Source organism: Drosophila ananassae, chromosome 3L, assembly GCF_017639315.1.
Source record: "Drosophila ananassae strain 14024-0371.13 chromosome 3L, ASM1763931v2, whole genome shotgun sequence".
Classification (NCBI taxonomy): Eukaryota; Metazoa; Arthropoda; class Insecta; order Diptera; family Drosophilidae; genus Drosophila; species Drosophila ananassae.
Window position 1 is genome coordinate 2,379,468 of NC_057929.1, and position 14,110 is coordinate 2,393,577.

A 14,110-nucleotide genomic window follows, 5' to 3' on the forward strand; every position below is an offset into this window, starting at 1 on the left:
GAAGATATTTTATAGTTATTGATTTTTGTATTGTCATAAAGGAGAAGTGGTGTTTTTTCTGGCGTTATTGAAAAGTGTATTGTTACTATAGCATCTTTTTTAATCAAAGAATTTAAAAGCTACATCCTTTTTTACGCAGCTGACTAATTGAATTCTTTGATCCGCCAACTGTTACACCTCCTTAACAAACAGGTTATATCCTGGACACACCCTGGGGCTGGAATTGCGCTAATTAGACTGACAACGGCCACGCACATCATCAGCATGACCATCACCACTACCTACAAGTCAGTCAACACAGTGAGTCCTGGCCACTCCCTCCTGGGCAAAGGAACGTTGTGTAAACAGGATACGTGTGGCCGGCGGAAATCATTTACTCAATAAATCAAATTGTCTGCTCGGTGGCGAGTAGAACACCTTATTTACTCTCAATTAGATCAACATTAGCACGACATTTTAGGCATAATTAACTGAGCACGGCGTGGGTGGAGCCGCAAATTGGAAAAGCTTCGAGACTTGTCAAGAAATTTAATTAAAATTATGCAAATGTAAACGATAAAAGTGAGCATTAGACTTAATTCGCCTTATGTTTTTTCTTGGAGGACGCCCAAAGGCGTCTTAAGTTGCCGCTAATGCCTGCTTTTGATACTCTTATTAAGAGGATAAGTGAATTTTAAAGGAAATAATATGAGATTCTGAATAAATGGATAGGCTTTCCTTAGTAATTTGCTCAATAAACAATGAAAATTAATAAAAGGGCATTTTAAAGTCTTATTTCCATTTAATCCTGTGGGCGTGTGTATACAGTTTAATTGCTTGTCTCTGGTAACAACAGGAACACGGAGGATCTGAACTCACAGACTGGATGGGACTTATTTGCATTTCACATTAGGCAAAGTCCTCCGAAAAGGAGCTTCCAAGGACTTGGCATGTTTCTCTGCCTCCCAACCAGCCTCCTGTTTGTTTAGGCTTGAGCTTTGCATGAGCTGACATCTTTATTGGCAATTTATGTCCGTCCACCTCAGACTCATCCGCAATTGTCAGGTAATTCTCAGTCAGGTCTGGGCGTGGTCACTAGTTCGGTACATAAGAAAGTGGCCCAAGCTTCCTCCACATTTCTTAATTAGTTGACAGAGCCAGCGGATACCGACTTAGCCATCATTGTGGATTTATATTTTTCATTTATTTTCACTTGCCAACGAATCGTAAAGAGGAAAAATATTAAAAAATACGGCCTACGTGTTTGGAATACGGAACTCCTTTCTCGCAGGACCCCACCACGAAACCAAAAAAAGCAGTTTTATGGTTGATTTGGGCTCTTTCCGCATTTCTTTAGTTTCTTTTTATGCTTTTTGGTTTGGGTCGGGTGTTGGTTTTGGCTTTATGCCTTTGCCGCGGCAATATTGACCAAAAAAGTCGGCCAACAGCCTAAACTTGATAGTAAGGAACTTTATATTCAACAAACTTGAATTTGAAAATATGCAACAACGGCTTCGACAACTCATTAAAATTTCTAGAACTTCTCGGTAGTCGGTAGAATTCCTTTTCATCTTCTACCTCCTGTTTGCCTTAGTTTTCGTTTTTCACCGAAAAATGGTGGAAAAGTTCTAATTAGCTCAGAAAACCTAAATGTGGGCGGCTTATGCAATATATTTCCAGAAACCCCAAAAGGCGCAGCTGGTTGTCAAAAAGCGTAAACGCATATATACAAAATATATGGGTTTATATATGTATGGGTACGGGTATTTTTGGGAAATTAAAATGAATGTCAGAGGAGTGGTGAAATTGCTAAGCAATAATCATAATTTGTGGCATTAACTGCCAAGGAATTTTCTGGGTAACTTTTGCCGGCAAGCGACCAAAGCAGCCATTGATAAAGTGTCGCTATACAATTTATCAGCACTCCCTCTGGAAAAATGGAAAATGGGGTACAAATAGAGGGGAAAACATGGGGGAAAGTACGGGGAAAGCTGAGTGAAAGCTGGGGGGGAGGTGAGAATACAGCAGCTAAACAAACAGCTACTGCACCTGCCACTGGGGAAAGCACGTTGAAGTAATTTATGAGTCATTCCCTGAAAACACTGTGTGCTTTCATTTTGGTTCGTTTGGCAATTCATATTTTCATTATTTCACAAAAAAAAAAACAAAAAAAACTTTGCAAATAAACCGCCGAAAGATGAATTAAATGTTTGTGGCGCCGGTTAGCATTCTTTTTCTCCTTTCTCGAGGTCTGGAAATAAAATTATCCAAGCTCGGGGCCAAAGTGAAAAGTTATTGCGGTTGGGTGTGGTATGCAAATGCATAAAAGTAAAAAAAAAATAATTTCCAAAATTACTTTTCATAAAGGATATGAGTTTAAGCTAGTTACTCTTTAAAAGGACTTTTATTGTGGCCTAAAGTCAATGCTGTTATCACCCCACTTGGCTCGTAAACCGAAATGGTGGCCCCGAAAAGCATGCTATGGAATTTGTATTATGATATTGCCCATATCGCTGGCCGTAAAAGTAAGTTCCGGCTACGCTTATTAGATAACATAAACAGTAGACTCAAATGCGTTAGCGTGCATTAGTCCAGCCAAGGACCTTTATCCTGCCCCAAGGCATTCCTTTCAGCTGCCCGGATGGCTGGATGGCTGGACACCGAGGCGGCTACTTAACAAAGTTAAGGATCTTACACAAATTTGCCGTTGGCGCATAAAAATGCTTACGGACGTAGTGGCGTGTAATGGAGTGCAGTGTACATAAACAAATGTATACATATATTAAATATACTATGTATATATGCGAATACAATTCATATTTGCAACACCATTAAGCACGGGCCGGACAGGGAGGTGGTGTTTCGTGGGGAACATGGGAAAAGTGCGAACAAAACGGCAACTGCGATAACGATGGGCGCCCAGTGTGTTGATACAGTAAACAATACTTAGGCTCCTGGCCACCGGATTTCCTTTCATCCATACCCACAAAGGACACTCAGAAAAACATGATAAAGTTTAGGAATATTTATGAACGTTTCAGTAGTTCTAGTTTAACTTTCTTTCTTCTTAAAATGGCAAAACCTATATTGGTACAAAAAGAAAACTTTTATTTATGTATTGAAATATTTTTTTTAAGTGCAAGCCACCCTAGCACACCCCCCACACACACACACATATAAAGAAATGTTGAATAGGTGTTAATATGAATGTATTGACTATTGAGGATTAGATTGGCCTTACCTTCGTCCTCCTCGTCGTTGAACTCCGTAATTGCCGCCTTGTCGCAAGGACGGTCAATGCCATTTGTTGCTTCTGACTTGCCACCAGCGGAGCCGCCTCCATTCGCCGCCTTGGCATCACCGTTGGAGATAATTGAATTTGATTTGGCGTGATTTGTATGATTATTCGAGGACTTGGAGCCGGAATCGCCCTCTAAGGGTGGAGCACTTGGCTCCGCATCCCCATTGCTGACCGCATCGATGGCGGCCCCATCCTTTGTTTTCAGCTCCTGGCTGGTGTTGCAGCCCATTATCCTGGATTTGACAATTTAGTCCGCGGCTTTTCGATGGGGTTTCTCCACAACCAGTTGGCCTAGGTTACTCGTTTTTGTTTAATCAATTGCACACACACACACACTCTAACACACTCAAACACACACACAGCCAAACGACCTGAACTTGTTGTTGTTTTTGGTATTGTTATTGTTATTGTTGTTCTTGTTTTCTGGGCCAATTTGCACTTTGACTTTCACGAGCCAGCTGGAAACCTGTTTCCATAAAATTACTACAAAAATACACGATTATTGTGTTTTGGTATTTGGGTTCGAAAAAACGTTCTTCTACTGTTTACAAAATTCGGTAGAAAAGGAGGGACACAACCACTGGTTAGCAGCCAAAGACTCGCACGGAACCGGAAACGGAAACCAGATGAACTCACTAGCAGACTATCTGTCTCTGGCCGAAGCTCGGTAACAACTGACAACAGCCAGCGACGCGTCCTCACAGCGTATGCCACGGACCCGGAATGTCCGTAAATATTATCCTGCAGGAACTGTGAGCTCAACAAGCAGCACCAGCCGGCAGGACCCCGGGTATCATAGAGAGTTGGGGTTCAGAGAGTATTTTACTCTCTCAGTCATGCTCTTCTGTACTCTCTCAATAAAAAGCACAGTGGGATGAAGAGGGCTTTTATAGGAAATATAATATGGTACTATGCTCAGATACTATGCCTAATTTTATGGACTTATGTTTATAATTCAATCTATTTATTTATTTATTTTTTTATTAAATTTTATAAGCCCTCACCCACTGTCCATTTAAAAGAATTACGGAAATTGGTGAGCAGACGAGAGCAACCAAAAATAGAGAGTCGCTGCCGCCTTTGTTGTTCTTGGCCCGCTCTGGCTGCAAAGTTTTTCGCAAATAAACAAACCGACAGCCAAACCCGAAACACAGATACACACACACACACACACACACATGCAGAGCCAAACACAACATGGCTTCGAGGAGCTGCGGTGGCAGCAGAATCCGACGCGACGGCCCAGCAGCCATACCACCAACACCAAAGGCAATGGCATCATCATCGTTCAGACTAGCCCCACAAACATACACACATACACAACAAGGACCTTCCACACATAGACATGTCCTGCGAGTAGCCAGGCGTAAATAGCTGAATGAAAGAAAAGCCAACCGGAATGCAAAAAAAGATATACCAAAAGCACAAAACCTGGCCATAAAAATATCAATGAATATGCTCCTTTCTGATGTCCTTTCAGAAGATGGCAATTCATAAAAATAACTAGCTTTCATCCTCTAATGTTAGGATTCCTTTTTTCATCCTTGTTGGTATTTATTTTGGGAGTTGGCTGTTCGACTCCTCTTCAATATGTATACTGTCTGTGGCTGTGTGCGTAATATCCATTATTGTGCCAGGACTTGCTCTCTTTCTTGGCCATTTCTACATCTCTTTTGGCCTGCCTACTAAGGACATCCACTTTTTATTAAAGTTTTGTGCTGTTATTTCCTTAAAAACTTGTCTTTTTTGTTTCATTTTTTATTTCCAGCGAGTGCCTAGGCTTTTTTGTCTTTGCAAGATAATCCACTTCCATAATCATAAACTCAAAGTGCGTTTAGTCTAGTTGAAGTGCAGCCCACGAATAATCGTAAAGCCGGAGTCCTCCTCACTGAACATGCCACGCATATGGTAATTTTAATCAAACTTCCAGGAGGGTTACCCACTTCCAAACACATCCATGGCACTCAGAAATATGCAAATTAGCTTTACATTGCAAATGTGGCATAAAATGACGGCCAACGAGTTCGGGATTCAGCTGCCAAACTCCCACAGGGGATGGTAAATAATATTAAATAAGTATCTACCAATTACAGAAATGTATTGTTTTATGCGAAATTCTGGAAAATAAGGATTTAATTAATGTGTATTGTCAAACAAGCATATCGTGTTGCCTTCCATGAAAAGTTAACAGCCCAAACAAAATAATTAAATTTTGCATAAACCAACAGTGTTATGTGTGTTCTGGCTTTAAAATGCATATTTAATGGCTTTAAATAAAGGAATTTGATTCGATTTAAGATTGAATTTAAACCACACTTTCTTCTGACACTTTAAGCCAAGAGAAATGGCAAAAAGGCCAACAATTAAGTGCGAAAAGCCAGCAAACAGCTGCTACGCCCACATCCTTTTCAATAGTTGGACTCGAAACGAAACAAAAACAGTCCCGGGCTCAGAGCCAGAAAATTTGTCGTGGTCTCAGTGTTGAAGCCTTGAAAGCGTGAATTCGCACACCCCTGGCAGGACACCATGGAAGGACAAAGACACACACACGATAAGGATGTCCCCAGTCGTGTGAAAATTCATGGCCGAAAATTCCAGAGTCCCTGGGCACTTGACAACTTCTTGGCGATGACAAAATCGCGCCATGCGACACATGAACCCTTTCAGGAGGCTGATAAAATGACTGACAACTCAAGACAAGAGTCTGGGGGCCGTATCCCAAAGTTTGCGCATCATTTGCCAAGAGAAATGCCGGGTCATTATGCCGCCCTACCATTCCATACCACCATGAGATATAAATAGCTTTGTTTTTAGATAAAATTCTTGGCTTTTCGATTTTTCCTTCGCTTGAGTTCTTCTTTTTTATTTTTTTTGTTTGTCTCAAAAGGCGTATAGGCCACGTTGGTGAGACTTGCCCTTTGCACTTCGACCCTCAACCTACTACAACGCCCTCCTCATTTACCGCCATCCGAGTTCGGGTCTATTTTACTTATTTATTTATTTTTTTTTTTCGTGCTGTTTTTGCGACCCTCCCGGGACTTTTGCCAAATGGAAAGTTTTTCGCGTCCTTTCAGGCCCGTCTTTTTCTGAGGTCTGAAGTTCAACGGTGCGCAACAATCTGCGAAAGCAGGTCTACGATGCCTAAAAGAAAAAAAAATCCTGACAGTAAGAAGATAAATTTAAAGTGAAAATCTCTATGTGCTTTGCGGATATGTGGCTTAGAGAATTTCCACAGTTGTGGAACAGAATTTAAACTGAATCGGATTTTAAGCCATTAAGCCAGCAAGAAGTAACGAATCCTGCCAAGTAATTTATATCCTTTTTATCTCGCTTGTTATTTTCGCAGGACAATCTATTCACAATGCTGTCTCATTATTTATTCGGCTTTTCACCTTGACCGTGCCATGTCCCTGATATCCCAGATATCCTTGATATCCCTCATATCTGATGTCATGTGGCGATAAATGTGTTTCTTTTGTCACCTTCATTTGTTGCGGACTTCGGTCTCATCTCCCAGTAGAGAACGTCGCTAACGGTAATTGAATTAGTCCCAACATGATATATATAAGCAAATATCCGGATATATATTGGCTGAATATTTTTTCAGCTCTTGTTCTCGTGCGACAATGCCAATTAATCATACGCCCTGTTGGCAGGCGTTGAACTGAAATATTAATCGTACGAGTGATTCAATTAATTTCCGCTAAAATTAATGATGCAAAATGTTAAAGTCAATATAGAAGTTCCATGTTGGCTTTAAGGGAGTGCTCTGCTACGATTGCATGGATAGCAGCATTCATATCGGATATATACCCGCTCCTTCAGCTCCTTTTTTTTGGCCACATGCCAAGCCAATATTAAACGGCAATATGAGCAGACAATAGATGGCCAAGGAGTTGGCTGCGAATCGGATAGGTTTGTCTGTCTGGCAGACAAGCGGCAAGCCAAAAAATGACAGTTCGGATGTCAGGAGTCCTCAATGTTGACTTTAAAATCACATTCAAGAGCTAGCTCCTCCGCGCACACTCAACCGGACCCATATAAGCAGTTCAATTACATGTCTCGCTGCTGCATGCCCCCTTCCCTGGTGGGTGCACCACCATCCCGTTCACATGGGCATGTTTATTGAAAGGTTACATGAATGACACACACGCCAGAAAAACTGAAGCACCCACACAGCACCCCCACATCGACCGCAGAAACAGCCCCGCCATTGGAGAGACAGTGGAGTAAGTCTAGTTTTTGATTTAAGATTTTATTTATTATTATTTAATTTATATAAAAAATATTAAGTATATATATAATATCATATACAATGATTAAAAACCACTCCTTTCTGTCTTAATCCCCCTCTGCCTCTAGCCACGCCACTGCCCTTGAACACACGCATCGAAACATTTCGATTGTCTGCTTGTATCCCCTTTGATTCGCTCCTTTTTGGTTGCTTTTGAAAGCATTAAGTGAATGTATCTGCATGCATATGCAACACGACAATAGACGTGCATTTAGGAGGGCGGGATATGAGAGGTGCAGCCTGCTGCCAATTGCAACAGACGCCGCCGTCTGGCAGCTCGTTACGTGCCATCACGATATAGCCCCCTTCGGTATCCTGCCAACTATCCTGACCCCCTCTTATTAAAGAGCCGTCAGTTCCGATTTAAGCTCAACTTTTTGTGTCGGGTCATTGCCTACTTTTTTGGGCTCCACGCGTTTCCTGTATTTTTCCCTGTGTTGCTTGATGGATGATTTTTTGAAATTGATTGATGTCCGAATTTTACAAACTTGGCAAAGATTGCAGATTAAACCGGAAACCACAAAGTTTCCGGGTGACACTTTTTGGCATAAACAAGTTCAGTTTAAATGGGTTAGCTGACAAAATCAGATATTCTTCAAAAAAAACAAAAATATATATTTTCTTCTGTATCCAATTACATATTTTCCCCTTCCTGAAAAACGTCAAATAGAAACATTAAAAATGTATTACATACCTACATATATGGTTTATGGTTCTTCTCCATAAACTTATTTTCTAAACAATTTAACGATAACCAATAAAAGGGTCGAACCCTCCTTGTTTTGGTTTTTTTATATGCGGGTTTGGTTTTTTTTATGACTGGAATCCGGCACCTCAAACACGCTCTCTGGCACTACGTGACCACAGCGTCTTTTTAATTAACAATTACCACATCAGGACATGCCCCAGGAACACGTGTCGAATGTGTTGTTGGCTGCTCTGGGGCCTTGGGTGCCTAAAATTAAGATAATGGCTGGAAAATTAGAAAGAGCGACCACAAGGGAGTCCTGGCAACAACGACTCCAACTTAATTCTATAGTGTGGGGACTCTCTTTTCTGTTACTAATTCCATAGAAAGGACACTACAAAATCCACACGTCAGGCTATAGAAATCCGACCGCACCTCGAAGCGCATGACGCAGCCGAGCACCTACAACATCTCCTCAGTGTTCTGGTGTTCCGGTGTTGAAGCCAACGGCTTGCATTTTAATTACGTTGTTCTTTACACCTTAACGTGTTGAAATGCCATAAGGGACAACAACAAAGGCAAGCACATTTGCAAAAGGACAGCGTCAACACAGCCATGAAAGAAGCCAAAAGGACACAAGAAAAAATAGAGAAAACTAAGGGGGATTTTAAATATTATATGCTCTTTTGAAGAAGTTTAATTTTAAAATAAAATATTTGTTGCCAAAAAAAAAAGATATTTCTTGATAGGAATAGAAGAACCTACATATATCTCAATTAAGTATTTATTTTGAAAGGGTATTCTGTAGTGTCCTTTTTCCCCGAAAACTCAGCTACTACCTTGCCTTGGCGGCAATTAAAAGTTTCTATTTACGATCTCACATGGCTGCTCTGCAAATGGCCAACACCAACAGCAGTGACTTTGGCTTAGTGTGCGTGTTGGCCGCCATTTCGGGGCTACTCTTCTGATTCTATTTGCTTTTCGCTGTCGAAGCGTGTGGCCACTGGCCAGGTCAGCTGGGTCGGCCGCCCAATGGTCAACGAATGATAAAAACGAAACGATAATTTCCGTTGGAGAACCTGGCGGTGGGCGGCAAAGTGAGCATTGACATGCAAATTTCCATTTAGGGGAAAGCTTTCTGACAGCACCGAAAGGAGTCATATTGAGAGTTCCAGCCAACTAAGCCAACTAGGGGAGTGTGCTCGAGGGAATTTGGGGCAGACGCGCTGAAGGTCAGAGTTCATTCGTTTGTGCAGCTGTCCTGCAGCTTATTCTAATGAGTTATGATAGAATGGTATAGTAATTAAAGCACTTCTTTCAAAGAATAATGGATTTCTTCAAGTATATTTGTAAATCACTTTCGCAATCTACTATCTTATAATATTGTAAGACTATTATCAGTACTGCACTTGATAAAGATAACACTTTATAGCCGATATAGTTTCTTTGCCAAGTTACAAAAATAGTTCTTCAGTCATGATTTGCCTTTTGATTCTTGCGGGTGGAGCCGCTGTGGCTAAGTCCCGCATTGTCCTGGGACTTATCCTGCTCCTTCCAGTGGCTCTCTTTGGTGGATTCCTGATCTGCTTGTTGATTCCGATACCCTTCCTCTGCTTATGGATTCCCTATCATTTCTGGTGGAGGCGCCGAAAATGTCCAGAGAAACCGAAGTATTGCCCACAATCCGATTCAGAAGACGAAAAACTTAAATGCAATTGAAAAACTTTATTAACTATAACTATTATAAGTCGCTGGGTGTGAACTTAATAAATAAAACCATAAACTAGTTAGAATGTAACTTAATTACTCGATGTCCCCTGACTTAGAGGAGTCTCGGTATAAAAGCTCCAGGCCACCGCCCAACGTGTTGTGTGCCCCTGATGGAATTCCGTGGTGCTGACATTTGTCAAACCCTTCTCCTTCAGGTACTCTAGTATCCTAGGCACGTTGGCCTTGACGCCCAGCATCGAGGTGAAGATGCTGCAACAGAATGCGGCCGTAAATTCAATTTCACGAACTCATCGCTAATCAAGATTGACTCACCGTACGCACAGCTTGTTTTCCAGGCTCTCGTCAACGATGCGCTGCACGAACTGCACCTCGCCACCCGCGCAGGTCAGCTCCTCCTGGCTTCCTGTCCTGGCATTGTTGGGTGCAGGTCGTCGCTCGGGGTTTCTTGTATTAGCCCCAAAAGGATTAGGGGAGTTGGAGTCGAAAAACGGGGGATTACACAGACAGAAGTGATACATTTGCTCCTTGGTGTCCTGCTCGAAGTAACTTTTGAATATGCAAGTGTTATCCGGTTGGGCAAAGACTTCCACGAGATCTTCCAGGTGGTTTCTTTTCACATTTTCCCTGGCGTATTCAATGTTTTCAGGTTTCGATTCCAAAGCGAGCATCTTCCAGTTGTTCTTCTTGGCGCCCAGAAGCGAGTAAATGCAGGACGAGCCGCAACCTATAGAGAAATCTCTTAGTATTCAATCAGTGGAATAAGGAAGGATCTTACCTATGTCTATTCCTTTGATTTGATCCAGCTTGAAAGACTCCAGTAAGTCCTCGATCCACAGAATATAATTCAATCGTAGAGCCAAAGTAGGCACCAAGCTTCCTGGCGCAAAGTCCACATTTAAATCGAAGTACTCCGTCAGCAGCATCTTTGTCAGCTCCCGCAGAGTCCGTTCGTTGCGAAAATTTACTGAAACCTTTCCATTGAGTTCCTTTTTTGGAAGAAATTTTTAATTAAACTTAACATTTAGTTAGTTGAAGGATGGAACTCACCAAACTGCAAACATTCCGAAAGTCCTTGTACTTGATGGCCAGCTTTGTGTAGTCCGGAGCCTGGCGCAGAACATTACGTAGATGCATGCCAAATTTTTTTGAATTTTGCTTATTTTTAACCATTTTTTAAAGTTAATTTTTACAATTTTTGGCAGTAAGTTGACTTGCAATCTCTGCAATTGCTGCTTGAGCTGTCGCTGGGGTGCAGTGGGACTGTACTTTTGGGAGCACTTCCTCACTTAAATGGAAGGCAAAAGGGCATAGATTAAAAAGTAATTATTACATTAAATTGTATTTAGTTTATTAAATAAATAAATGTCTTACCAGCTGGGATGTTTGTTATGATTGGTAGAGGCCATAGGTGGGCAGAATTCAAACTTGGCTATCGGTATGGTATGAATCACCCTGTGCTTTACCGCCACCTTGGTATTTTCTGGTATTTTATTCTGGTTCCTGGTCCTACTGCCACTTGTTGTTTTTATTTTTTATTTTGTAAACAAATAATGTCTTGTCCAGGAAAACTATTAATTACCTATGAAAACTTTACCGGAGAACTGGCTACAATCGAAAATGGCAAACCATCTGCAGTGTGCTCCGTCTCCTGTGACTGCAAGTGCAAATGCTGCCGAGGAATCTACGAGAAATACGTGGCATTCGACAGGGAAACGAAATTGTCGGGCTTTGAAAGATTTCCGACCGAGTTCTCCATGGGAGGAGGCGATGCCCAGAAGATGATGCGTTTTCGAACAGCAGAGATGTTGCTCTTGCTGCAGGCAGCCCAGTCCCGGGATAACTTCTGGACCAATATGTTCTTTAAAGCCGATCTCCAGGAGGATTACCAATCCATTATACAGGCTTTCCAGGCCAAGCAAGTGTACATTAGCCAGGAGAAGCTGGTGGAGATAATGGACACGGTGACCACCGGCTACAGAAGTGCTATAAGTCAACTTTCGACTAATGAAGCTCATGGAGCTCTTCGTCCCACCATAGCAGCGCCGTTTGTGGCGGGAGTACGTTGTGGCTGTCAGGATTGCACCGTCCTTCCTTGGCGGAAACTGAGGCAACTGGAGCAGCACCAAAAGGAGCACAGATTGGGGGACAATTTCCATTGCCGGATTTGCTTTCGGCGATTCTATTTGCAGCACTCGTTGACTTCCCATCTGACCAGAAAGATGAACTCCAATTTGGACGAACTGATGGAGAACTCAAGCTATAGATCGTTTCTGGAAGATCGTAGGCTAAGGGAGAAGGATGACCAGCCTCGTATACAAGTAGAAGAATTGGTACTCCAAGTACCTAATGACTGTAACCTAGACTTTGTGGAGGAACCTACGAAAAAGGTTATATTCCGAAAGACTTGCAAGTTTATGAAATGCCCGTTCTGCCAGGAGAAGTATCGGTTCTCCTTTAGCCACCAGCTGCACATGATTAGGCACAGGCTACGAGAGAAACCATCAGAGGAAGGCGACTCCCACTTTTCCTGCTTCACCTGCAATCGGTCCTTTCTTACGCGTTATTACTTTAAGAAGCATCTGGCCCGAGTTCGGAGTGCTTGTCGACTAAGACATCGTCCCTTCAAGTGTCGCAGCTGCCCCTGGAGATTCCAATTGTGGCCCGCACTCAAATCCCACGTCGTCCGCATGCACCAGCGGCGAAAGCCCTGCCTGATTTGCCAGCTTCCCACATTGGGTCGCTGCTGCTGTGCCCACACTGCCAAGGAGTGCAGGGAAGCCATCAAGAAGCACCGGGAGCAACGCCGCCTGGAACGAGGACCGCCAAAAGGGGATAGAAAGCGACCGAAACCGATTTGCGAAAGCTGTGGCCAGGAGTTTGAGAACAATTTCCACCTGAGGGAGCACGTTAACAAAAAGCATCTCAAGAAGAGAAATTTCTTTTGTGAAATCTGCGGTGCCGCCTTTTACACCCAGGGTCTGATGCAAACACATCGCCAAGCAGTTCATCTGCTGACGCAGACGGTCCACTGTGATGTCTGTGACTTGACCATTAAGGCAAGGGGGAACTACCAGCGGCACTTGAAGTCTCAGAAGCACCTGGACGAACTGGCCAAGTTGGAACAGCAGCCACGGAATGAAACTGAATCTTCAAAAGCGCAGCAGGATCTGGGAAATACTTCTTTGGACAAGCCAGATAAAAGAACTACGAGTAGGTTTCAAAAACCTGGCAGGATAGATTTCTGCTTGCCCTGTGGCCAGACAATTGTAGGACAGATCCTGAGACACAACAGATCGAATAAACACAAACTTAACTTGGTTAAGTATAATGAAAAAGTACGATCAAAGAGCAATATGTGAACATACAATGTGCAATGCAATACTTAAATATAAATAAAGATAATCTCATATTTTATTATTAAACTAATTTAACTTAATTAATCAGTCTGAAGGAAACATTTATATTTTGAAATGTTAAAAGAACCCGCCAAACCTTCAAAATACTAAATGCATTGCAGTATTTTATTACTTGTGATATATTATTGAAAAAAACATCTGGTAACACTATTCGCCGCTTGTTCACAACGTATGTAGATTTTCTAAAATTTTATATATTTCATAAATTAAAGTTTAAATAAAATTTAAAATGTCTGAAACTAGTTCCAAGGACAATGTCAAAACTGCTATGACATATATTTGTGGGGGTAAGCCAAGGCACAAGCCTACTATTGAAGAATACACTACTTTCTGAAAGCGCACATGGCGACCAGGCTGCAGTTTATTATTTAAAATAATTGATTTTATCTAATGTTTATATTTAACTTTTAGAATGCCATCACGAAAACGAGATGCGACCACGAGATCCGATTCGTTGCCGTGAATGTGGTTACCGCATCATGTACAAGAAGCGCACCAAGCGTCGTGAGTATTTGTTGACCCTAGGGTCCTCCAGTGGCTCTCAAACTGTACTGATGAAATTATTTTTTTTTCGATTTTAGTCGTTGTCTTTGATGCCCGATGAAGTCCTTTTATGATATCCTTCTGAACTACACTTTTAAGGCATTAGTTTGTAGTCAATTTCTTCAATAAAAATATAATGTTTTAAAATGTAAATCAAC

At 41.9% G+C, this 14,110-nt stretch overlaps 4 protein-coding genes across 5 annotated transcripts in view; 2 read left to right on the forward strand and 2 right to left on the reverse strand.

The window, feature by feature from the left end:
• Window positions 1-4,029, reverse strand: part of LOC6495164 — a 33,626-nt gene extending 29,597 nt beyond the window's left edge. The window contains exon 1 of one of the 2 annotated variants that reach the window (XM_001958894.4): window positions 3,221-4,014. In XM_001958894.4, coding sequence (XP_001958930.1) covers window positions 3,221-3,509 — 289 coding nt within the window. In that variant the 5' untranslated portion in view covers window positions 3,510-4,014. Of the gene's footprint in view, window positions 1-3,220 lie in introns of both variants that reach the window. The other variant, XM_032450739.2, reaches the window with a different exon arrangement.
• A 5,938-nt stretch (window positions 4,030-9,967) lies between these two features.
• Window positions 9,968-11,437, reverse strand: LOC6495163 (U6 small nuclear RNA (adenine-(43)-N(6))-methyltransferase). Its single transcript, XM_001958895.3, has 5 exons — window positions 11,365-11,437; window positions 11,041-11,278; window positions 10,769-10,979; window positions 10,306-10,717; window positions 9,968-10,242 (listed from the first exon to the last, which is right to left on the reverse strand). The coding sequence occupies exons 2-5, from the start codon at window positions 11,161-11,163 to the stop codon at window positions 10,062-10,064; spliced, it is 927 nt and encodes a 308-aa protein (XP_001958931.1). The 5' UTR covers window positions 11,164-11,278; window positions 11,365-11,437; the 3' UTR covers window positions 9,968-10,061.
• Window positions 11,438-11,497: 60 nt separating this feature from the next.
• Window positions 11,498-14,105, forward strand: LOC26514810 (telomere zinc finger-associated protein). The gene is made up of 3 exons (XM_044715757.1): window positions 11,498-13,578; window positions 13,821-13,913; window positions 13,991-14,105. The coding sequence occupies exon 1, from the start codon at window positions 11,544-11,546 to the stop codon at window positions 13,350-13,352; it is 1,809 nt and encodes a 602-aa protein (XP_044571692.1). The 5' UTR covers window positions 11,498-11,543; the 3' UTR covers window positions 13,353-13,578; window positions 13,821-13,913; window positions 13,991-14,105.
• On the forward strand, window positions 13,555-14,105 carry LOC6495477 (DNA-directed RNA polymerases I, II, and III subunit RPABC4). Its single transcript, XM_014907837.3, has 3 exons — window positions 13,555-13,696; window positions 13,821-13,913; window positions 13,991-14,105. The coding sequence occupies exons 1-3, from the start codon at window positions 13,639-13,641 to the stop codon at window positions 14,011-14,013; spliced, it is 174 nt and encodes a 57-aa protein (XP_014763323.1). The 5' UTR covers window positions 13,555-13,638; the 3' UTR covers window positions 14,014-14,105.
• Window positions 14,106-14,110: the final 5 nt, after the last annotated feature.

What these genes read in the sequence shown, in the direction of transcription:
- LOC6495163 (XM_001958895.3), bottom strand. Translation starts at nt 11,163, where the DNA reads ATGGTTAAAAATAAGCAAAATTCAAAAAAATTTGGCATGCATCTACGT. An exon ending in TTCGGAATGTTTGCAGTTTG is followed by an intron (nt 10,980 to 11,040) that starts GTGAGTTCCATC and finishes CTTCCAAAAAAG; the next exon opens with GAACTCAATGGAAAGGTTTC. An exon ending in AATCAAAGGAATAGACATAG is followed by an intron (nt 10,718 to 10,768) that starts GTAAGATCCTTC and finishes ATTTCTCTATAG; the next exon opens with GTTGCGGCTCGTCCTGCATT.
- LOC26514810 (XM_044715757.1), top strand. Translation starts at nt 11,544, where the DNA reads ATGTCTTGTCCAGGAAAACTATTAATTACCTATGAAAACTTTACCGGA.
- LOC6495477 (XM_014907837.3), top strand. Translation starts at nt 13,639, where the DNA reads ATGTCTGAAACTAGTTCCAAGGACAATGTCAAAACTGCTATGACATAT. An exon ending in TATGACATATATTTGTGGGG is followed by an intron (nt 13,697 to 13,820) that starts GTAAGCCAAGGC and finishes TTTAACTTTTAG; the next exon opens with AATGCCATCACGAAAACGAG. An exon ending in CAAGAAGCGCACCAAGCGTC is followed by an intron (nt 13,914 to 13,990) that starts GTGAGTATTTGT and finishes TTTCGATTTTAG; the next exon opens with TCGTTGTCTTTGATGCCCGA.